Raw genomic sequence first — 25,193 nt, forward strand, 5'->3', positions numbered from 1 at the left:
TGATCTCCCAGACACTAGTCCATTTGCTCTACTTTTCCTGTTTGGTTTTTCCATCTGTGGAGTCACTGCGGAGCACGTGCAGGGGAGGCCAGCGTCCTGCGGGTAGGGGAGGGAGAGATGGGGGAACAAGGGGGAAGACGGGATGATGCAGTCCAGATGGAGCCTAACTGATTATCTCTACGGGGCAACGGCAGTATTTTGGGAGGTTTTTGAGCCCCAGTCCTCAGCTAAACCACAGTGGAAGAGATTAGTTCCACTGTAAAATGGCTGAATCATAAAGCAAACTGTGACGATCCTGATATTTAAAATTATATTGCTAAATAGTATTAGCAACAAATCATCCCATATTTTCTAACACTATAGCTTCTAACCAAGAGCTCTTTTCCTCCTTTACTGTATCTCCAGGCCTTTGGACAAGCCTACTCCAACCACAGGAAGGTGGCAGCGGATGGGGAGAGCCGCGAGGAGTCTCTTATCCAGGAGTCAGCCTGTAAGGAGGCCTACTATGAGCAGAGGGTCCTGGAGCTGCAGACTGAGCTCCGCCAGACACGCAACATCCTCACCAATACCCAGTCTGAGAATGAACGCCTGAACAGCATCACCCAAGAGATGAGAGAGGTAAGAGTGGCGGAAACACAACCAGAATTATAACAGAATCATACCTGGAAGGGGTTACACTTTAATCTATTCAATTCGGTCAGCTGGATATGTATCTTAGGATGCTACTATCACACGCTGCACATATGATGTTTGACTGGGTGAAGTCACTTCAAAGAGTATTACTGTTCATCTGAAGACACTGTATTCTGGTGGTCTTTTCCCTACGTCAATACTTTGAATGTGAACTCTCTTCTAAGTTGAAGCAGAGTTGTGTCTGCTCTCCTTTGAGAACAACAGTGTTTATTGATACTATCGTCTGATGCTATTTATCTGTCTGAAGCTGTAGAATGCGCATATTATATATATATATGCATATATAGCAACAAATATTCATCACTGATCAATTTCAAACCCTGTGTTGTATAGCCCAGGAGGAAGCTGGGGGCATACAGCTTTTTACTTTTTATTGGGTGCAAAGAATAGAGTTCCAGAGTTGTCCTCCGGTCCAAAGTCTGTAGGGCAAGATGGAGTGCTGCAAAATCACTGCAGACTCTGATACTTTCAGTATTGCTGTGCAAGTCATTATTACTTTGGGTGTGATTGCACAGTCAATGACTGGTGTGTTTTGGACTTGCTAAGATGAGACTAATGAGACTGTAATAACTGTAGGACAGAGACTAGGCTGGTTGAAGCCTGCCGTGATGTCCTCCACCCGTTCTCATGCAGGGTGGAGTTATAATTACAGAAAGAAGAAAAACACTGAGGCCATGGGAAGCATGCTCTGTTACAAATATGGCATGATCCTACATGAATAATTAATAAATTAATATCTTAAATTTGTGTGAACCGTTGCATGACAATGGTGCCTAACCTGTTGCCCCAGCTGTGGCATTAGTGACATGCGTCATCATAGAAACTCACCTCAGACAAGACCAGCCTTCTATCAACCGAAATCTGTTTTGCAGAAGCATGACCAAGCCATTTCTCTAAATCGGAGCATAACCTTTACACATTCCAGTGAACAATTTCATACCCTACTCTCTTAAGCTTCCCAAACTATCATAATATGAATCTTTATTGTCTGCGCCCTACTTTGGACAATGTCTGACCTCTTCACTGCTTCTATTTACATATACTCACGGCTAATTGACCTCATTCGAAGAGACAGTGCAGTGAGTGCAGAGTGTGGATTTTGTCTTTGCCCATGGCCATGCTTGTGTGATGTTGTGTGATGATCAGGAGATTGAATTAACGGGAGAGCGGTACAGGTTGAAATCACACTGACTGAGAGATGTAGGAAGCTTTGAGGATGCCTGTTTGACACAGAGACAGGGAGACATAAAGGGATAGAAAGCGATGACAGGAGGGCAGAGGAAGCCTCTCACTAGAATGATAAAGAGGGGGGTTTAAAGTAGCAGCTTGTTTTAGGGTTTGCCTATATTAGGAGAGAAGGAACAGACTACTAATTAAGCTTGATTTATTTGACACTTAGCTCTAGCTCGGTACATCACATATTTTTCTGGTCTCTCCATTCTTCCCGTGCTGGTAGTTAAACCCATCTTGGAAATCTTTTCACAGCAGATTTAGCTGATCCACTGTTGTGCAGGTCAAGTTGTACCAGTGTAATTGTGACAGGGAGGGGTTAAAAAGGGGCTCCCTTCCTGAGTGAGTCTTTGGCAGACGGCTGCAAGTTACACTGCTTTTTTTCTGTGAGTCACTGCTTGAGACAGATGTTAGCAGCATTTCTTACTCAGATTAGTAAAGAAGACTTAAAAATGGCATGTCCCTCACAACAACTTAAGTTCCGGAAAGCTCCAAATTCCACTATAATTAGGTCAGCTGCTGCTCAGCTCTGCATCTGAGTTGGTATAAGTTGGGCATTATGGAAGCCAGATGTGTCTCCAGGCGTGTTTTTGAAACAGAACATGGGTTCCCCTGTATAAAACTTTACTCCCTGAGTCAACTTAAACATGATTACTTTCTACAAAGACATACCTCATAAATCCTCCACCTAGGGTGGTTTACTTATGTATTTATCATAAAATACAGTGTTTGCTGAATATCTAATCTGCAGCTTTGGTGACACTGGTGTTGCACTGGTGGCCTGCATGATGGCCTTTCTGCAGGTGCCATTCCTATTATATTCCTATTCCTGGTGCCATGGGCCCCAGCCAGCTCTAATTGGCTAGATAAAAGGGGCTGGAGTGTAAATTGCCCCATGTATGGGAGATAATGACACCCTTCTAATGGTACTTCTGTGGGTACTAAGAGGAGTGTGTGTGGCAGGCAAATGGAGGGAGCCTGGGCACTGAGGCTGGCATTGTGACCAGACTGACAAGACTGAAAGAGGCCTTTGTCTCCTGGGTTTCAAATTAGCCCAATAGCTTAGTCAGGGCGAGAGCGTGGGGGGGGGTTCTGGGACGGCTAGTCCTATTGAGTCAGGAGGATGATTGAATAACTTAATTTTGTCATGGAATGCAACTGACAGTTGAAACTGTTGCCTACAAGTTTCCTCTGTAAAGTTAAGATGTATTTGGGATGTTAGCTTTCGTGGCATCAGTACAGTTGAAAGAAGGCTTGAGAAAAGGCTTACAAAATGTAATTTGACTATGTGTGGTTCACAAATCAGTCACTAGACAACGTCATCATTCTAACATTCAACAGATCTGGAAGCTTCACTCAGTGTAAAATGGCTTTTGTTTCTGCACAGGCCAGTCCATTCACAACCATTTAGTTACAGCATTTCATCCAGATACTTCCGTCACATTTAAACCTCCCAGGCAGTCTCTCATGCCAAAGACTCGAATGTTCGCCCCAAGCACCGATAAGACCTATTTCACTGCTACAGTGCAGACTACAGGATTAAACCTCCACAAAGAGCCAGTAACGTTGTAAGGAGGCGCGCTCTAATAGGCATGACTTCATTAAATTCAATCTCATGTCTTGAGAGGAATGTGCCTAGTGATGGCTGCCATTATCCTTACAGAATGGGAAAATTATCAAGCAGAGCCTAAGATAAAAACGCTGAGAAATCTTTCTTAGTGCAGTTCAGTCTGCTCTCTATTCACACTCACAAAAAATCTAATGTGTGTCCACCTCAGCATCCCCACACGATTGCTTGCTGTACCTCTTTTTTCTACATTTGCATCACTTTGGATGCTGTATTGACGCAGTAACTGTTGTCTCCCCTCCATTTAGGAACAACTGTCCTCCTGAAATAATTCATTTGCTCTTACCATTTTTCCCTCACAGACACACAAAATTATGGTTTTGTGGCTATGTTTAACATGTAAACGTAGAACCCATTCTAATGCTAAACACCTGTCAGAGAAGTGGGGGATTGAGAGAGGGAGGTATCAGCCTTGATGGGATGAGTTTAAAAGGACGTGCGAGGGCAGAAGTTTAAGCTCACTGCGAGGAAGGCCTTTGTTGTTGCAATTAGAAGAAATTGGGTAGGTTTTGAGTGGCAGAATAGTGGAGCAGATGGACACGAGAGCAGAATTCCAGTTGTCACCTTGATTATTGAAAGGTCAAAATTGACTGGTGGAGAGATCCAAGGAGGTATGCTCTTTGTTCCCTGTTATTATTGTCTGACGTGAGGCTAATGTAAGAAGACTCTGGGGTGTGGATGTTGACTGCCTGGGGGGGGGGGGATTAGTGAGTAGAGGGAGAGAAGAGGTGTGGGGGGAAAAAAGACATGCCTCTTCAGTTTCCATATTTGCACCAGCCATTGCTACTACTGCTGTCATGGGTGACATATAACCTACTCTAAAGCCTCCAGATGTTCTGGCCACAGCACCCAACCTCGCCTAATCTCGCTCCCACTTCGGCTAACTGCGCCATGCGCCGAATGTCTCACAAATTGATAGGTATTTTTAGCCCCTAAGAGGAGTGCGTCTCTAAAATACTTTTAGAAGATTTGCCATTGATCCTTAATAATGTTTGTGTTATGGTATCAGCTTTAAAGAAGCACTGAAAGTGTGTCATTCTTGATTTAAGCCCCTGGCTCACAGCACCAAAGAGGTTTTCCATGCCTGATCAATGGATCCTAATAAATCAACAGCGCACATACAAACAGGCCTACACATTCACTTAGACTAATGGGTGCAAACATGCTCACGTGTACATTTCTCCCCTCTCATCCAAATGACCTCAAAATCAGTTATTCACTGTTAAGTGCCTGCAGAGACACTTTCACCCTGTGGGCTTCTCAACAGTCACACACTGGGCAATGTACTGTCAGCCACGCACTCACAAAGTTCCTTTCTCTATTTACTTTTTAATTGTCTCATTGAAAAGTGCGACCTCGACTGTGTTTTCTCTCTATAATGGAGTCTGGGCTGAATAGAATGACAACTGCTTGCAGCAAAGAGGACGATAAAAGCAGATCTTCTTTCACCCACATTCTCGACTCTGACAGTAGCAATAGGCCCCTGAGCTTCATTATTCCTTTGCTCTGTCTAAAGCAATACTGGGGGGTTGAGCTGTACTGCGTCTGTGATTCATTTATCATATCTCCGGAAGGTAATTCTGGCATGGGCTCAGCTTGGCAGAGTCAGATTTAACTCGGACTGACGTGACCTTGACGTGCTGCAGAGCCTACAGGACGGATAAAGTTTTTTTCAAAAGTGCTCTCTGGAGCACAATATCACTAGAGATCTACAAGCAGAAGTGAACATGGCTGTCCCGGTTCACGTCTGATAGATAGATATGATGGATAACTAAAGAAATGGATGTCTGTGGTGTTAGAAAGAGGGGAAAAAAGCCGTATTGACCTGTACATGGTGCCATACCATCTGGGAATCCCTCTGCACTTTGTAGGAATAGTCAAAAATCTTTACTGAAGTGCAAAGTCAGCAGGATGGAGAGTGAAATGGAGGTCAGTGAACTGAGAATGCAAGACAGAAAGGCAGAAAGACAATGAAATATATATATTTATATTGAGCCTGTCTGTGCTATTATATGAATAATACAGTCTTGTGCCATCTGGGAGGCTAGGCAGCACTTTCAAGGAAACCAAACCTGGGCTGCAGCTAACGATGATTTTAGTATTCGAAGCTTCTATAGCTTATTTCAACGATTCATCGATGCATCATTTAAGAAGTACTTTTGCTTGGCGGGGGGCAGGAGGTGAGTTAAAAGGTGCAGCTCCCCGACACCCTGTTAACTCCTGACTGTGAGGTTACAACTCACGGCCCAAAAAGGAGAACAACAAACACGTGTGCACATTTTCAGCTGAGGACTGCAGCTTACTTTGGCTTCAGCTCAACAATCAATCAATGATTTCAGTTAAATCCTAAAGTTGCTGTTACTGTTACCTTGTCTGTGGTCCGCTGGCAGAACACCGGCTGCTTTCTGATCAGCTGCCGTCGTGCTGTTGCCGAGGCGACATAAGTTTCGTTTTACGGTGGACGGGCGGTAACATTACAGAGTTGTTTTCTTTAGCTTGAAATAATCCCATATTTTCTTCTCCACACTTTCTTCTTTGTCCCTCGCTATTTTCTCTCTCTTCCTCCACTTTGCAAACAGCTCCAATATAATCACGTCGTGTTCACAGCGTAAGCACGATGTGCGACAGTAATAAATGTCCGTGCGAAACACTGTCCTGTACAGTTGTATGGATTAAACGAAGCATCAATGCAAAGAATTTGTGTCGAAGCATTTTATGAATCGATTTTATCGATTGAATCGTTTCAGACCTAAACAAAACCAGTGGGTAAGAAGCTAGTAAATATGGATTTTGCAGAAATGCAAGCTGGCTTCTCTAGAGTTATTAAGAGCAGAGCAGGGTCTTTAACAAAGCATTAAAACATTCCTAATCTACAGTTTTGTCAAGCCTGAAACTTTGCCACCGTGGCTTGCTGTGTGATGGAGCTATTTCCCATAGAAGTAGAGGTTATAGCGGCTCAAACACATTGAGCAATTACTCAGAGCTTTAGTGAGATTTAAGCAGGCTCAGCTCCACTGTGCTGTCAAAAGCAGTTTAATGGTGAAGAAGAAAGCTTCAGAGTTGAAAGTGAAAGAGTCAATACAGTGCAGCACGATGAACCAGAGACGGTTCATTAGAGCAAAACTATTGCTTTATCATGAATATACACACGCATGCCCTGGTCCTCACTATGTTTTTTAAACATCATGCCTATCCTGTAGGTTTATGGTATGGCTGTGCACCTTTGTGTTTTTATTGCCACCCACATTGCAAGGAAGTGATACATTTGTCTGTATGTGTGTGGGGTGTGGGCGTATTCACGCAGCTGTCCAGACATCACCTGTAGTGACAGCAGGCAGGGGGTGATCACTTACCACACATAAGCCTGTGGTAAATGAAGGCTTCGCCCTGACAAGCTTTCTATTGGTGGCGCCGTCAAGATATCACACCCCGGGCTCTCACCAGAACCCCCCCAAAACACACAAAGACAGATTGTCAGAATCTAAATGTGTGACAAATATTCCCAGGAGAGACGTGTGCTCCTTGTATGATTACATGTTATTCACACAGGGATGGGAATAGTCACTGCAAACCTTGACTTTTACTCAAATCAAATTCTGTCAGGCAGCAGGGTAATGTAAACCCCCCACATTGGGGTTCAGGGTAGCAGAGGATGTGGAAGCAAGTTGAAAGGTCAAGGGCCTTGTATGCATTGTAATCAGATTGGAGGAGGACCTTAATCAGATTCAGTGGTGTTCTGTATTCATCGGGACCAAACAGCAACGACCCTCCAGCTGAGGTGCAATACCCTGTCCTGGAAAAGACCTGAACATCCAGCTGGCGCAGCTTTGTTAAAAACAAGAGATTACTGCAGCGATGGGATGATTTTGATGAAGGTCTTTATGAAATAATTGTCTACATGTTATGCTACAAGAGAATCTACAAATGGGTTGACTGATTACAGCTCTTATTTTTTTTTTTCATTTTTGCTTTAATTCAGTTTCTCTTCAGTCAGGACCTCTGGATGGAGGCTTAGTGGTAGGACCGATCTGTATTGTAAGCTTATGCATTAATGCAGTAATGCACCAACATCAGGGCTTTTGCACAGCAAACACCCACGCTCATTAGACATGCGCAAAACTCCGATGAATATTAATGCACCTTCAAACGTCAGCCTCAGCTCAGCTCTGCACATAGTGATTAATTATTACACAGAGCAAACGAGGAGCGTGTACACATCAGTGGAGATTTAACATCATTTTTGTCAGTGAATGCTTCTCCAAATAAGCAAATAAATTCAAATTACAATGAGTAACAAAAACAAAAGTTTTTTGTTGCGTGATAGTCCCTTCAGTCACATTAGATATTTTATATAGTGTGGGACTGGGGAATTGCTTTTTAATCGGGTCTGAGCACTCCACTGTCAAACCAATGATTTTCTAGTTACTAAAAGGTGTTGCTAACTAACTGTCACCACCCATCTTATTACCCACTCTTATTTCATGCACTATGTTACTGCTGTGGATTCAGTCGCAAGGCTGTGGTGATATAGGACTGACTTCCTGTAGTCGTTGAAGTGATCCAAGAGCAGGGATTGTGACGTGACCACATGGTGACAGTGTGAGAGGAAGGGGCCACCTGGAAAGGTATTGGGAGGCTAATTGTCTCTCTTGGTATTAGGTTATCTCTGCCAACTCTCCTGAGAGAAAGACATGCATCAGACACACACACACATGCAAATCCTAACCATGACACCAGACACTGACTGCTATTCTTCTCTTACTGTCTCACACACGTAAATATACACGTTCAGCACCTGCTCAGGAGGTAACAACACTAGTGCGCGCGCGCTCTCTCTCTCTCTCTCTCTCTCTCTCTCTCTCTCTCTCTCTCTCTCTCTCTCTCTCTCTCTCTCTCTCTCTCTCTCTCTCTCTCTCTCTCACACACACGAACATTCAAGCAGCCCCCCACCCCTCACATTACATACACGTATGTGCATGTTCGTTTATTTAGTTCAAAGACGTTGAGGCCCACCCTCCTTCAGTAAGTATCCCCTTACTTCAGAGCTTTTATCTGTTATTTCTCTAAGAGCTGCCAGCTAAGGTGTCCCCTACCCAGATGTCCTGTGGGGATCTTGTGTTTTGGGATGGGCCAGTCAGCAAGGGAGGGAGGACAGTGGCAAATTTTGAAAGGAGAGGATGGAGGGTTAAACAGGTAGGGAGGTAGGGAGACAGGTGGCAGTAGGGATCCTTCTGGCTTTCAGTTTGTGTCAGTGTCTTCAAGTGGGGGAAGGGCATGTATCTTACCTCTCTAACCTTTGTATAATTATTGATGCCTTTCCTGAGCAGCAGGAGAGAGCCAGCTCTACAGATAATTGCAAACACTAGTACTAACTTGTAACAACTGCCAGGAGAACAAAGTGTTTCTTGTTTTCATTTTTGAATTCCAACTGAAATTCAGACACTTTTTACACAGCAACTGATTTTTACAGTGCTGATGAGTTATTAATATCCAGAGAACCAAGCCTAATAACTCTTTTAGAAAATTTGTCCATTCCAGTGCTTCCTGGCCACTCAGTGCCTGTCACCATGAGAGAGATAAGTAGGCCAGTCTCTTGACTCTTGGTGCCATCAGAGCTGGCAGGCGGGCACACTTGTGGCCCACTGCCCGGAGGGACACCTGGCACCTTCTTCTCAAACACCGTGAGGCACACACCAAGCACACACACACGATGTGTTTGGCCAGATGGGAGCCCGGTCTTATCTAGCAAGATTTAGGTGTTAACGAGCCAGTGTGACACAAAACGTTACACTAAAGCCACAACATCCAATCAATCAGCGTCTCTCCCACAGTCAAACAAGATTGAAATAGTGGTCATTGACAGCTCTTCCTCCTTTCCCTCTGTCTATACCTTGTTTGGCCCTTTCAGAACAGCCAGATGGTGGAGCTCCAGAGGAATCAGCTGCGTGATGACATCAAGGAGTACAAGTTCCTCGAGGCTCGTCTGCTGCAGGACTACACTGAGCTGGAGGAGGAGAACATCTCGCTGCAGAAGCAGGTCTCCATGCTCAAGCAGAGCCAGGTGAGGATGGAGCCATACTAAGCTCTACATGTGCAAAGTTTGAATCAGTGAGAGTAGTGGGGTTGTAGCTTAAAAATAAGAAGAGAATAAGAGTATGAATAAAGGGTAGAACATTCCCTTCATGGTAAATTGCTTTGGCTGGGTATCATCATGCAGTCTTGTTAGTTAGGCTTAATTAAACTGGTAGTTTCAGGCACCAGTACTATACCACCTCTCGCAAATCAGCTTTCAGTCTCTTTTTTGCACTGATTACACTCCCAAAAAGCACAGGCACTTTTAATATTCAGATTTAATTAAGATAATAAAAGCACCCCCTGATACAGCAAAGAGATAAGCAGCTGCCTTCGTTTTTTCAAATGCCTAGAGCTGCTCTCTGGTTATACAAGTGTTTAACAGCTTTGCTTCATCACATCAGATATCGTAACACTGCTGCAAAGACTGCTGCATCTAGTTCTATTTATTTCTCTGTGAGTGCGGAACTCATTAAAGGTGTTCCCTCTGCTTCCTTGCCCAGGTGGAGTTTGAGGGTTTGAAGCATGAGATCCGTCGTCTAGAGGAGGATACTCAGTTCCTTAACAGCCAGCTGGAGGATGCCATCCGACTGAAAGAGATCGCTGAGCGTCAGCTAGGTGAGGCCCTAGAGACCATCAAGACTGAGCGTGAGCTGAAAGCTTCCCTGAGGAAAGAGCTCTCCCACTACATGAGCATTGGGGACACTCTGTATCACAGGTAAAAAGAACACAAACCAGGTACTCACAGGCCACACCATATACTGGAAAGAATGCTAACTCACACGCTGTTCCCACCTTTTGTCCCTCAGCCCTCTTAGCATTTCTCTGGATGGTCTCAAGTTCAGTGACGATGCCGAACCTAACAACGACGAGGCTCTCCAAGGATACGAAAATGGCTTCACCAAACTGGCCAACGCCATCACCTACGACAACTGCATCTCCACGCCGAAGAAGGAAGAGCTGTTCCACCCTGCACCCAGCCTTGTGGATGACCTGCTGAGCGAACTTAACATCTCAGAGATCCAGAAGCTCAAACAGCAGCTAATGCAGGTTTGTTCTTTACCACCTCGGGAGGCGAAAAACATAGTTTGTCCATTATTAGTAAAAGAAAAGACCAGTTTTAGTGAATAATAACACTATAGTTTTATTCATTGAGGAGAGTCCATAGCAGGCTCCTTTAGATTTTCCTTGATATATTGGTGAGATGTCTTCGTCTTTAATATGATTTATCAAACCTTGAAAATACTGTGTTGTCATCCAAACAAACTTGATTGGCAGTACTTACCACAAAATAACTCAAGACAGCAGGACTATGTATTTGAGTAGGTTGGAGGTGTGTCTGATCCTGACCCAGGAGGCTGCAGGGATCTAAATCCCATTCTAGCAGAGTTAATCCAGGGAGACGCACACACCCTTCAGGCTCCGCTGGGCTGCGAGGCAGCGGGTGGTGGCACCAGTGAACCTGCCATCTGCTTGCTCATCACCCCATGAGTCCAGGGCCAAGCCTGATTGGGCACCATGGTTACCAGAACGGACTGGGAACCTGTGGATAATGATTGTTTTGAAGTCTATGGGATTAAGGATTTTTTTATCAATCATAAACACAGTTGCTAGATTAATGTGTGAACTACAAGTTACCTCAATACCGCCCTGCTATGGGCACTGTTCTGGTTCTCAACCTGCCCATTGTGGGAAATGTGGCGGTCTGTGACAAAGCGCTGTGTTTGATACAACACAGCGGTACGTCGTACTGCCTGCTGAAGCATCCTGCCAGGTCATTCCACAGATTCCAGGCAGGAATCGGAGAAGAGGAAACAAAAAGGACCCTCTAGGGATTTATGTCCACTTTTGCTCTCCTACCGTATCTCATTCTATTGATTAAGTATTCAATGATCAATCCCAGACATCCCCTCCTCGGCTATCACCCTATTAGTCTCTGGCAATTTATAGCAACATCCAATATGGATTCTGCAGGAGTATGATTGGCAGTGTTTGTGTTAGCTGCCTACAACCCCCCTTCCAAATTTAAGTTATGTTGTATGTGTAATACAAGTAATGTGGTATGTAAATATGTGAGAGCATCAGTGTGAGCATTGACTTACTTAAATTATGCAGTTTTTTTTATCTGATAGTTTCATGCTTTCATTCTTTGTATTTTGATATGTGATATAGAGGAATGTTAAGTAGACTGTTACTCAACATGGCAAGCCACCTTCAAAATTTCTCTCTTTTTAAAGTTATACATTCTACACTAATAAAAATTGTAAGCAGGTGAGCATGACCGTGATACTTGTATTATTTACAGATCAGCTTCTGAAATAGCTCAGTGCTTATATCAGCGCAACTGTGTGCATGTGTGTAAGACAACCCGCCCAGCGCTGAGCTGAACCCAATCCAGTAAATTGTCAAGGTCATCCTGACTCTGATGCCGAGCTACTGGGCAATGAGCCTCGCATACCTTGGTAACACAAGCCTGATAGTGGGCAGGGGTTCCACATGACAGATAATCCACTTATTTAAGATGATCCCTTTTCAAAGCAGGAATCGGTCACATCACCAAGTAACCAAGAAATGAAAATGTGATTACAGACATACAGTATGATGACCTCACGTCGCATTGCTCTTTATGCCTCTCTACTCAGATGGAGCGTGAGAAGGTCAACTTGCTGTCCACCCTGCAGGACTCCCAGAAACAGCTGGAGCAGGCTAACGGTGCTCTGTCAGATCATCAGGAGAAAGTCAACCGCCTCACTGAGAACCTTAACGCCATCCGCAAGCTCCAGGCCAGCAAGGAGCGCCAGTCTGCCTTGGACAATGAGAAAGAACGCGATAGCCATGAAGACGGAGACTACTACGAGGTGGACATCAATGGACCTGAGATTCTGGAGTGCAAGTACAAGGTAATTTGTAATACAAGGTAATCTTGTAATTAAGGGTGGACAGGACAAAAAGAGAACCTGTCTTACAATACATATTGTCATCATTTATACTCAGCTTTTCTATATTCTCAATTATTGATCTTGCTTTGCTAGGTTGCTGTGTCTGAGGCGGGAGAGCTGAAGGAGGAACTGAAGACTCTGAAGACCGAATACCAGGCCTGTCAGTCACGTTACGAAGAGGAGCGCAGCCGTCTGGAGAACGATGTCAGAACGCTGGGAGACAAGCTGGCAACTCTGGAGAAGACAAGTCATTCAGATAGAGAAGAGAAGGCTAAGCTAGAAAAGGAGCTACGCAAAGTGAGATGTTGCTCTTTATATTAACATTCTGATAAATGGTTGATATGGTGTTTTTAATACATTTTACTAACTGACGCATTTCTCTCTGTGTCCTCAGTTAAGCGACGTGGCAGGCGAGTCCCAGGGCAGTCTGAGTGTGGCACAGGACGAGCTAGTCACCTTCAGTGAAGAACTGGCCACCCTCTACAACCACGTCTGCATGTGCAACAACGAGACCCCCAACCGCGTCATGCTTGACTTCTACAAGGAGGGCAAGGGCGGTCGGAGTAGCCCAGAGGGCCGTGGCCGGCGCTCTCCCATTTTGCTCACCAAGGGCCTCTTCCCGGAGCCTGGTAAGAACGACCTAAGCGACGGAGCACCTTCACCAGTCTCTTCACTGCCTTCTCCTGTGTCTGACCACCGCCGCGAGCCCATGAACATCTACAATCTGGTGGCCATCATCAGGGACCAGATCAAGCACCTGCAGCTGGCTGTGGACCGCACCACAGAGCTGTCGCGCCAGAGGGTGGCCTCCCTGGAGCTAGGCACTGTGGCCGACAAGGACAAGGAAGCCTGCATGCAGGAGATCCTCAAACTGAAATCCCTGCTCAGCACCAAGAGGGAACAGATTGCAACCCTGAGGACTGTCCTAAAGGCCAACAAGCAGGTTGGTTAATTTGTTTTTGTCTTTTATATGCTTAGAATGTCTGTTTAACTAACTGGGTGCCACTCCCAAACATTTGTCAGTTTTCCTTGAAAGACAGAATCAGAAGAAGAGGGTGTCAGCTATTTCAGGTCAATTCAGCTGTTGCAACAAATGCGTTGCAGAAAAGATCAATAACAAACACTGGTGGAGTCAGCTGTCCAGAGTATCTGTGTGGTTGGGATGAGAGAACAGTGTGTAAGCAGTTGCTCTGGTAGCCCTTTAAAGTGTGTGTGTGTGTGTGTGTGTGTGTGTGGTTACTCAGTGACCATTGGAACACAGACATGAAAGCCCCTCATAAACCACACAACTATGGTTTTTAAACCAGCAACTAACAATAGCAACTACAGGCTACTGGGCCTCAATGACTTGGGGTAAAAAAAATAGGTCATATGGTCCACATTAACAGACTTGCAACAGGAAATACACCCCCGGCGCTTTCCAGCTGCTCTGACCCTTTTGTTCTTCTCGTCCACCCACAGACAGCTGAAGTTGCTCTGGCCAATCTGAAGAGCAAGTACGAGAACGAAAAGGCCATGGTGACCGAGACCATGATGAAACTGAGGAATGAGCTCAAAGCCCTAAAGGAAGACGCCGCCACCTTCTCCTCTCTCCGGGCCATGTTCGCCACACGGTGAGAAACATGCCACCTTCTGCCCAGTGGACATCACTGAAAAATATGTGTCACTCATCCCGCCTTCCAAGACTTATATCAAGCACAAAAGCACTTATCTGACATACCGTAACCTCACAAAACGTAGCCCACTTTCTATTTCCAGAGGTAATTGTCACATCAGCTGTCTTGTTTACCCATTTGGTATGGCATGATTTGCAAACAGTGCCAGCATGTGGTGCTGCTGTAGATTAGCTTGAAGAGTCAGCAGTAACACATCAGATGTGTGCTATTCTTAAAGCTACTGCTACTACTCTGTGCACCATATACAATATAATCAGGTAAGCTAAATATAAGGTTATCATCATAATCCGTGTTAACAACATGTTGGCTATGTCTCTGGCGTATTATTGTAATGTGACATATTTAAGGTGGATATTGGTTTTTTTTTTTTGAGAATCACGGTCAGGAAGGGATACTAGCATTGATCCGGACTATAGAGCACAGAAGGTATTTAATCTGGGTATCATTTAAATATGTCACTTAAGTAGTGTTTTCATCAGTGACTTAGTGTGTATGTGTGTGTGTGTGTGTGTGTGCCTATGTGTGTATCAGAGGGGCCGACACACTCACTAATCCTTTCTGATTCCAAAAAGAAGCCGGTCAAAGGTTTTGCGCATAATCCCACCTCATCTTGGTCTGGATTACACATTCACCCCTCAGCACATAGTAGACTAAGTGCACACATGCTGCTTGTTTGTATATTTATTTGTGTGCATGTTGAGAAAGGTAAGAAAATGAGTGCTCGTGCACTTGTATAGGCACTTGTACGTCTTTTTAGACTTGATCCAAGTGATTCCACAGTGAATGCACAACTCACCTTTTGAGTTGCTTCTCCTCTTTTTCTTTAAGATGTTGATGCGCACTTGTACCGTAAATATAAGCTCTGGTCCAGATGGCTGCGCTGACATGCAGAGACAGTCTTTCCTTCTGCACTTAAGACTCCTCCGCAATCCACAGCAAAGCTCAAGCTGTGCAGAGGGAGGACAGGTAGAAGTGGAGGGTGGGGGACAGACAGTATAATAGAACGAAGGTGATAGAGGCTGCAGGGAATGTGTGGGCAGCTCAGCCCCCCCCCACATCTTACCCATGCAGTAATTCAATACCCATCCCTCAAGTGTGCTTGCTGAAGTAACTCCATATACCTGCAGTGTCTAATCAATTAGTAACAGGAAGAGAACTCCACCGTCTGCAAATGTAAGAGTGTGTGTTGTCATGGGTTTTGGCGCACTGCAGAGCCAGATGGTTAGAGGATGTAGGTGAGGCTAAATTATTTGGACCAAAGGCAACCAGGGCCAAGAGTGAACCAGATCTTGACTTTTCTTTTTACTCCCTAAGGGCCCATAATTGTTACAGCAGTACAGGGATAGTGTGAGATCATATTTGCTGTGAAGAAGCAGAGCCATTGGGAAGTGTCTGTGTCTTTAAGCCTCTTTTGCTGGAGAGGAATAATATATTATAATATAATAATATATAATATAATAATATAACACATTACAGCTTGCTGTTTACCGCCTGCATCAACGCTTGTGTTTTCCTCCTTGTGCACAAAGCACCTCCCCCGAGGATGATAATCTTGAGGCTCCAGTCCCACTAGTCTGTCACTGTTCTGGTGCCTATGCATGAATTACATTCTGTCTGATTATAGGATTCATGTATTGGTATGTAAATCCTGTCCTATATGGTGCAGAGTAGGGTCAGGGGACTCTTTGAGAGGCTGGGGGACTCGCCTGAGCAAGGTTTCCCACACTCCCCCCCCCCCCCCCCCCCCCCCCCCTTTGTATCCCTGTCCCCCCCTTCCGTCCTTTCTCACTGCCAAACACGTGGTTCTCTGGTCAGGAAAAGAAAGAGAGGAAGAGGGCAGGCATTCAGTTAAAGCCCACTACAGGAGCCAAATTTGACACAGAGCACAAATATATTTTTTTTTTCTCCACCGTAATCACCACTCTGACAGAGTCTGTAAAGGTGGATTTCTGAGATGTGGAAAACTCTCCGATACAAATGTGTGGTCTTTAACAAAGGGGAAGAAAGATGGAGTGGAGTGGGTGGAATGTGTAGGTTTTTGTGGAGCCTTTGTGTGATCTCATGTTGCGGTCTGTATGTCTCATAGATCAGAATTACTTGAGATTACTGAAGTGCATTTCGTTCTCTCAGAATTTAGTTCTGAGACACACACATGGTTGAATGTTTTCCAAGTGTCTGTACGTGCCTCTCCCTCTGTTTCTGTGTGTGCCTCTTCAGCTGCAGCCTCTGGTGTCATGTTAACAGTAAGCTGCTGCCTCCAACATTCCTAAGACATGCCTCAACATGCTCTCAGCTCCTGCTCATATCAGCAGTCAAACCATTAGCCCAAGTCACATTTTCTCCTTCAATTTACAACCTCAATTATCCTGCTGTTCTGTTGTTACTTGTATATCCTCTCCATCATTCTGCCTTTCATTCTGTTCTTGCCCCCTCCTCCTTGCTCTCTCTATGATATCCACCATGACCAATCAAGCTCCAGACAAGACACCAGCTGAGGAAGCTGTGTGTCTTTTTGTGCTTTGAAGCATTCAACCATTTCTCCATGAATGCTGCAATAGTTGAGGTTTCCTTATGCAACCATAAATGCCCCTTGCTTACTGTTAATCACAGCAAAATGCAGATAAAGTGTTTCTGTGTCAATTATGTGAATATTACAACTGTTCATCCTCAAAGGGCCAGCAGTCGCCTCCCGGCCCTCCTCAGCTATTGTGTCACCACATCCCATCAGCATGCCTAAAAGGACCTTATTGTATCCCCCCAGTCCCTAGAATAGACTCCTCTGTTTTTTTTTCCCGGGAAAAAGGCACTCCCTCTAACCCCCCATGCAAAAGTGGCTGAACCGTCTGAAGGCGCACCAGCCCCTCCCGGGTCGTACCCCGATCTCATACTAGGTTTAATGAAGCAGCATTGATCCCTATTGTCTGGGTGTGTGTCCCACTGGGAATCAAACTGCATACAAAAAAGGGGAGGGCATGGTTTATGTTTGTATGGTGGTCTGGCAAGGCCAGGGTTCACATGGCACACAACCACGTGCAGCACGCACCACACACAGCAAAAACATCTGCGGTTACTGGTATTCTTTGGTCTGCAATTTTGCCTTCAAGACTTCTTTTTCTTAAAACAAGAACATTATTTGCAGCTTTTAGTTTAGGCCATTCATCTTGTTCCCAGTGCAGCTTCTAAAAATAAGGCTCCATATCTTGTAACTAGACAGAGTAAGGACAGCCACTATTACCTGACGAAACAATAACATTAGATCTCACATGCCTACTGGGAAAATGACAGTTGGCGCTTGCAGACATTGACATGCAACAGATGAATTACTTATTACATAAGTAGGATTTCTACGTTATTGTGGTCTAAAAGAGTTGGGGAGTTCCCAAATAAAGTAAATGCTTTAATACCAGCCAGAGAAAAGGGAGAAGGGTGAGGCTACCTACCAGTTTAATTATGTCAGTTTATATTTTTGTGTGGCATTGCCGGAGGATAAGGCGGTCCTTACTGACATAACCGACTCCTCCATTCAAAGAGGGTTGTCAGTCATTACTGGACAATGTCACTCAGATTGCAGTGTCAGCTAAAACAGAAAATAGGGACGATCAGAATGGGGAGAGAGAAAGCGATGCGGGCAGACAGCCAGTGACAGCAGCACGGAAGCGACGGAGGAAAGAAAATGCTTGAGGGGCAAGATCAGAGAGGATGTGATAGAAAGAGAGATGAATGAGAGAGCAAGGTAATGAAAAGGGGAAAAGGTTTGGCGAAGGAGAAAAGCATGAAAATTAAAGGGCAGCACAACGACAGCAGATGGCGATATGAACCCCCCACCTCAAAATCCCTTTGGGTAACCCAGTTTTTATACCTGTCTAGCCTTTGACACACACACACACGTGCACGCATGCAAGGGCACAGGGAGACAGGTGATAATGCCGCACTGCAGCACCCAGTAATATGGAGAGGCAGGTAAACAGTCGTCATATCGTGCCATTTTGCACAGAGACGAAAGAGATGAATAGAGATAATGCAGACTCCCTTCAACTGGAAAAGTGGAGATTAGGTGTAAATAGCTACAGCTCGGAGCAATGAACTGGATTCTTCCGTCTTCATTTTTCTCCCCTGACTCCCCTCAGTCGGTTCCTCAAGTGACGCAGAAAGGATCTTCTCAGTGACCCTTAGGTTAATGCTATCATCCTGTGTGTGTGTGTGTGTGTGTGTGTGTGTGTGTGTGTGTGATCTATTCTTAACTTCTACCGCACATACTCCTCATATAATGTGCAGAAGCTGTAAGCTATCTAACCTGCTCATGAATGGTAATCATAGCATGTAGCAGCAGCCGTATAGCCCCAAAAAACATACATTTAAGTAATTATTCGGGGAGGGCAGGATGATGTTGCAGTATTCAGTTACGACATGCCATACCAAGTCAAGGCAGCTGTGGACAGTCGCTGTATCTTGTAAAATATTAGCTCAAAATACTCAAAATGAGCTGTGAACGTGTGCTGCAAGTGTTTGTGAAGTTTGGTGTAGGGGACAGAAATAGCTGATGAAATCATAAGTTAGTCATGCAGGACCCCAGCTCGTCTGATCAGGGCTGTGCCGGATGGATCAATGGCTCCACCTGGTGTTGGCAAAAAAAAAACACACTCTGTAATCGGTGATCGAGGGGCATGATGAAAGTGCTTCAGTTTCAGTTGTTGTAGTCTTTGATCACCGTTGGTGTCTGTATCTCAAACATGCAAAACAGGTATGCATATCATGTATGCAGTTTTGCAATAGCTTTTAATGCAAACATAACAAGAAGCCAACTAATTCTTTCCGCCATTAAGGTATATACTATTTGGTATTATTGCAACTTCAAGTGCCCCCTTGTGGTGTGACACATGAAACCAATAATGGTGTAAAAATATCTTGCTTATAACTCATCAACTCCTGTTTGAGGTGAACAAATATGTACATGACTTTACGGTTTTCTCTCTCTCTCTGTCACCCTTGCAGTTGTGACGAGTATGTCACTCAGCTGGATGAGATGCAGAGGCAGCTGGCTGCAGCAGAGGATGAGAAGAAGACCCTCAACTCCCTGCTGCGGATGGCCATCCAGCAGAAACTGGCCCTGACTCAGCGTCTGGAAGACCTGGAGTTCGACCACGAGCAATTCCGCCGGGGGGGCAACTCGGGCCGCACTAAGACCCGCAGCAAGGCCGCCAACACTGCCTCCAACAACCCCCACGTAAGTCAGAGTCTCACCTGCTCTGGCTCTGGGCGCCCAGAGCACAACAATGCTATGCCCACTGGCATTCTGGGAGGCCCCGTGGTGTTTTGCAGCGAGAAGTACAAGATCTACTGCGACTGAGGTGGATGAGAAGTGCGCGGACTGCTGTGTACAGAGGGGAGGGGGCCTACGGTCCAATCCCTCCCTGCCTTAGTGTTAAAGAGCCCCACTCGCTCGCTTAGCTCCCTGGCCAGCCTGCGCTCCTCTAGGGACTGCTGTGTGACTAACCGGCTGCTCGTGTGTGCTAGTGTAAACGCTTAGGGGAATGCAGATGTATGTACAGTGTGCACTAGACGTTTGGACTGTAGTAGACATATATGGCATGTGGATTATAGGGCCCCGGTTATATTGGGGGTTTTGTGGATTATGGAGTGTCTATTCTTTCCTGTCATGGTGCTGTACGTATGATGTAAAAGGTGGCAGCTTTTGTGCTTGTTTGTTCGGGCCCCCTGAGTGTATTGCCTGGTAACAGTAACACATTGTGGGGGTGGGGACTTGGTGGCATTGGTGCTCCTTTAAGAAAAGCCCCCTTTTCTCCCCTGCCTCTCCATCCTGGTCCTCCCAGGACTGACCTGTGTCCAGCAGCCCACTGTCTAATCAGGTCACTCTTTAAGGAAAAGGAACTTGAAGAAAAATCTACTAAAATATGCAATCTCCCTCTGCTTTCTTGGTAGGGGGAGCACAGTGTTATTTTACACAGAAATTCAAAACCTCCTACATTGGTTGGCTGCTGGTTTTCTGATGGAATTGTCGGGGCAGAAAAGGAGCACCTGTACACCACAGGTGTTTATTTCAGGATCAATTTAAAAGCTGTGATGCTAGCACACCAATACAATAGGGTCAGTAGAATCGCATGGCTTTGCAGCTGAAAATGCTTTTTAACTGTTTTTCCGTTGTGGGGGCTCTACATTGTAAAAAGAGGAGTTATTTGGTGTCTGGTGAAATACAGGAGGGCTATTCCATGTGACCCATTATGTTATGATGGATTCTTTCAGAGCCATATAATAAGAGAGAAAGAAAGTTTGACAAATCGATTTCCACACCCAAATTAAGTGCACTTCAGCATAGGTGCCTCAGGTTCCTACTTCTGTTAAAAATGGATATAATGATTACTGTGAACAGAGATACAATATAGTTTTGATCAAAGGTGATTTTTTAAATATGGAGCAAATCCTAGAAGAGCACAAATCAAAAAAGGCACCCACATGTGAATAATAAGTCTGCAAACAAAACCAACCGACCACTCGGCAAAAGTGCCTGTCGACCCCAAACACTTGATATATTTATCTATCTGTTGACGTAAAGCCCTGTCCTTGTGTCCCACCTTGAGCTATCACTCTTTTCCTTCTCTCCCCCACATCTCACTTAGGGTGATCTCAAATAATTTCTGTGTGGTTATGTGACTGAAAATCCTTCCCTCATATAATTTCCTCTTTCCGTCTCTAGTCGTTTTGTCACCATAACAACCTTCTCTCTTTTAGATTGTCAGCAGCTTGCTCCCCCAGCATCACCACTCACCCTTTAACTAGAATGAGGAATTGTGGGGAAAATTGCCCTCAGAATATTTTTTGTCAGGTAATCCTCACGTATGACGTGTTCCCGATATTTGCCTGTGTGTGTGTATATGAGCGTTCGAGTGGCCCTCATGTTTGTATTATGTTTTAACCTTTGCAAATGGAATCACTCATTGCTGTTTCTTTGTTTTTTTTGGTGTGTGAGGAAAAAGCGATCGTAATGTTTTAGTATACACAATAGCTTTAACCCCTTGCAAGCTAGCATTACGCAAATAGGAAAAAAATATAAGTGGGGCTTGTGTTTAATAAATCCATGTACTGCATAAAGCTAAAGCTTACACATTAGCTTTATGATGCCAAAAGCAGGGTTGATATGAGGAAATCCTGCAAGATTTATCAAATGATGCATTTTCTACTACTAATAAGCTATATATTAAACTCTATATTCTTAATATGATCATGACCAGGTTATAATCTTGCAGGATCCTACTACAGTATTCCTTCCTCTCAACTATAAAGAGAGGGAGCTTAATTATTCCACTGAAAATGGAATATCATCAGCGGTCAACCCTGCTTGAATGTGCATCCATAAGCCACAGCGCACAGCTTGGAGACAAGGCTATCGTACACATTAAGGTAAAAAGACAACCTCCTTAGAGGTCAATCACTCTTTAAGTTTGAGATTCACCTAACTTGCAAGTGCGATATATTCTGTTTCTATCAATTTGCGCTGACTGAGAAAAGATTTTTGGGGGAGTAGAGGAGGGAGAACTACTCGATGTTGTAAACCAGCTCCTGAGAGAGGAGATAAGAAAGCCAGACATGCTGATGAAGAAATCCAGATGTCTGGCCAAGAGTTAACTCTGATACTGTGGAGAAATGAGTCCAGGGGTTTCCTGAGGGAGAAACTCCTGGTAATTGTTGGAGGAAATATAAAAAGAAACTGAAGACTGGTTGTTCAGTCAACCAGAGGACATTGATTCAAATTAGTTGAGCACCTAACCCCTCCACCTTGTATAGGCTCTGTGGAATCACTGAGCAGTAGATAGATGCCCCGGATGTGATTGTGCTAGAACCCCCTCTCCCTACATAGATGAATTCCCACTTCACTCCATCTAGTTTGAAATCAATGTCTGGCTTATCTGGTGTCATGACAACATGCCACCTAAAAAGCTCCTCCTACCTCTGCTTGCAGGCTCCTCCCACTTCACCTTTAAGTTTTACTACATATGATGCATCCATCTGATTTATAATAAGCCTGCATGTCAAAAACACAATCCATTTTTCATTAACTTGCATGGCATATGAGAAACACCCCTCTCCTTTGACCTGGGTGGTGGGATATGGCTTCAACAGTCCTATGAATGAAAGGTAATGGTACTGGTGAGTTATTGGCTTCCTAACTGCACCCACAGGATAATTTCTGGTGAATGCGCTTTCACATCAGCTCCTCAAAAAGCATATTGACCATGTCAGTATGATAGAAAAGCTCCTGACAACACCGGCTGCCTCAGGGCTCCTAACATGGCTTCTCTTGCTTGGACTAACTACAGCCGCCCGCAGCTTTTGTCTGTGTGGACTCCGCTGCTGACCGTGTTAACAGTCGCTCTAAATTGACAAATAATGCTAATGCTGATCTTATTTTTTTGTTTCTTCATTTTGCAGTAATTGCAGTAGTTCTGCACGGATGACGAAGTACCAGCACAAGGTCCTTTCTCACTGCTGATTGAGTTTGCCGAAAAGACTTAGCACTAATAGGCTATTTGGACAAAGACAAAATGCTAAATGAAAACAATGATTTCCAGTCAAATAACTACTTACTACTTATTTCTTTTTCATGTGATGTCTAGCGGAATGACACGTGGTCTCATTTTTGCGTGCTGCTGCTGGAAGCCAATTTCTCAGAGGTGCAATGAACTGATTGAAATTCTTTGTGATTGGCTAATCTAACCCTCCAATGATAAGCCGGAGGACATGGGGTTGTTTCTCAATGTACATCAACAAGCTGTTTTTGTCTGGGTTCATCTTTGTTTTTTGTTTTTTTTTAATCTGTGCACTTTTATTATATAGGATCATAACAGACTATTAACCTATAGGAAAGCGTGGTAGTACTATGGTTTGTGAGTAATTCAGTATAGGTTATAAAACTATTGGATTATATGTCCTCCTGAATCATCTGAAATTAAGTAACTATTTAATCTAGTAAAGGCTCCACAAACCACAGACGTACTATTATGACTTTATCCTCAAGAATTTATCCATCAAATAATCATTCTTAAATTGTTTTGTTACATCATATGTTATGCTGTTGATTTTCTTTTATGTTTGTTCTACTGCCATGTTCTATACAAAAATCCAGGGTGATCAAATTCTGGGGTTTTTTCATGTATTTATTATTCCTAGGAATAGTTCAGAATAACACGATGAAACTTGACAACGCTCTGACTCAAATAGGTAAGTTGTGTTTTGGGAAAAATTTGAGCGATATGATATGCTTTTCCTAGCTTCTTACCGAGGGCGTTCCACTGAAACGGGATCACTGGCTTTCAGAATTCTCTGCAAGTGCAACGATTAAATTCCAAATTGGAATTGTTTCATTCTCTCTTTGTTTATCGTGCCAAATCTTGGTACACCGTTTAGGTTGAAAAGAATCAAGACTCGGAAATTAAGACAAGCCGTCACTGAGGAAGAGGTAGTGCGGGGCCATGGCTCTCCGTTTGAGTGCCGGGGTTTTGTTTTTTGTTTTGTTTAGTTCTTCGTTTCTGACCAGTAGTGCCTTTCATTGTTTCAAGGGAGAATCATAGTACAAGTATTTTATGTTTTCGTTTTTTTATAGGTAAGGACTTAGGGTTCAAAATTGTGAGCAGCAATAAGTGCAAAGGGAATTTTCCCCTGTCTGCATGAGTGAGATGATAGTTTTAAAAATTAGCTCAATAAAACTGAAATTGTATTGAATTCTGCAGGTCAGTGATCCATTCAATAAATTCAGGGGTATTAAGAAATTGTTGTTTTTTTATCAAACGTTGGGAACCAAAAGAAATCCCTTTGGCCTCCTGTTATTGAACAAAATGCTCCAAGCATCTGTAATGTTTTGGGGTAGATCGGTGTACTATTGGAAACATCTACGTATCTCTAGCATTGTTTGGTGAAGGTAATGTGATATCAATAGTATTGTTGAAAAAATGTGCAGAGAGCGCATTTTATCTTTCTTTTTGTCCAGTTTGAGTTTTGTTTGTTGTTTTTTTATTCTTTTTTTCTACATCATCTTTGAGCATTATGTTTTCAGGAAACAGAAAACAAAATAAGCATCAACAAGCTTGAATAGTGCCATTACAGCCAATGCTTGTTTGTTGAGGCGTAAAAGTTACCAATATGGATGAGAAGCTAAAAAAAGTGCAATTCAGATACTGTTATACATTAAAAAAAGGAACAAAGTTTTCTGTTTGCTGGAAGCGATAGCATTGTGATAATAAAATTAGCTGTGCAAACTTTATATTGTCATATTGTGTTTCAGTATTGATCCATAATAAGAGTTTGATATCTTTATATGAAATAATGACTTCACCTGTATGTTGGTATTTATTTGAATTGTCATGCAGTACTGTATTCTTATCAATAATGTGCATTATGATTAGTGGCATATTGATTACAGCTAAATGTCATATGCATGTTTTTCAGTCATGGGACCTTTACACAGAATTGAAAACAAACGTAAACTTTTGTCAGGGTGTTAAAAATATTGGGGAATAAAAGAAAAGAGTTAAGTCTGATGTATTACTGCTGAACTAACCCTTTGAAAGTGTTTTGTTTGTTTTCCAGTAGAGAGGCGGTATGTCTGTGTAAAGGTAGTCATACTGGCTAAAATCAATAAATGTGACTTAAGTTTCAAAGTGTTTCAGTGATGTTATTTATAGCTCCTCCACGGCAGCAGCAAATGAAGGGTTAAACAGGGGAGTATATGTTCTGCAGCCCTGGTGTCTCCTCAGAGTGTTCCCAGCTGGAAGCAAGTGGCAGGGTAACTTCCCAGCTGTCTGAGCGGCTCCAGGACATGATCGCATTTCACACAATGCACAAAAACACTTCCACCCACTGCCCTCGAGCCCCTCTCTCTCTCTCTCTCTCTCCCTGTCTTTTCTCTGCTGTCTCGCTTAAACCTCGCTCCTCCTTCTCCCTCCT

General features: G+C 43.9%; 1 protein-coding gene across 1 annotated transcript; it reads left to right on the top strand.

The window, feature by feature from the left end:
- Window positions 1-405: 405 nt before the first annotated feature.
- LOC123967212 (protein bicaudal D homolog 2-like) lies at window positions 406-24,907 on the top strand (the record flags this gene model as incomplete). The annotated part of the gene is made up of 9 exons (XM_046043248.1): window positions 406-618; window positions 9,459-9,611; window positions 10,126-10,340; window positions 10,432-10,672; window positions 12,265-12,522; window positions 12,655-12,858; window positions 12,956-13,504; window positions 14,023-14,174; window positions 19,230-24,907. Coding segments are annotated over 9 exons (2,340 nt in total), but the record flags the coding sequence as incomplete, so codon positions are not given.
- Window positions 24,908-25,193: the final 286 nt, after the last annotated feature.

The sequence above is a fragment of the Micropterus dolomieu genome, unplaced genomic scaffold (genome assembly GCF_021292245.1).
Source record: "Micropterus dolomieu isolate WLL.071019.BEF.003 ecotype Adirondacks unplaced genomic scaffold, ASM2129224v1 scaffold_150, whole genome shotgun sequence".
NCBI classification, from domain to species: domain Eukaryota; kingdom Metazoa; phylum Chordata; class Actinopteri; order Centrarchiformes; family Centrarchidae; genus Micropterus; species Micropterus dolomieu.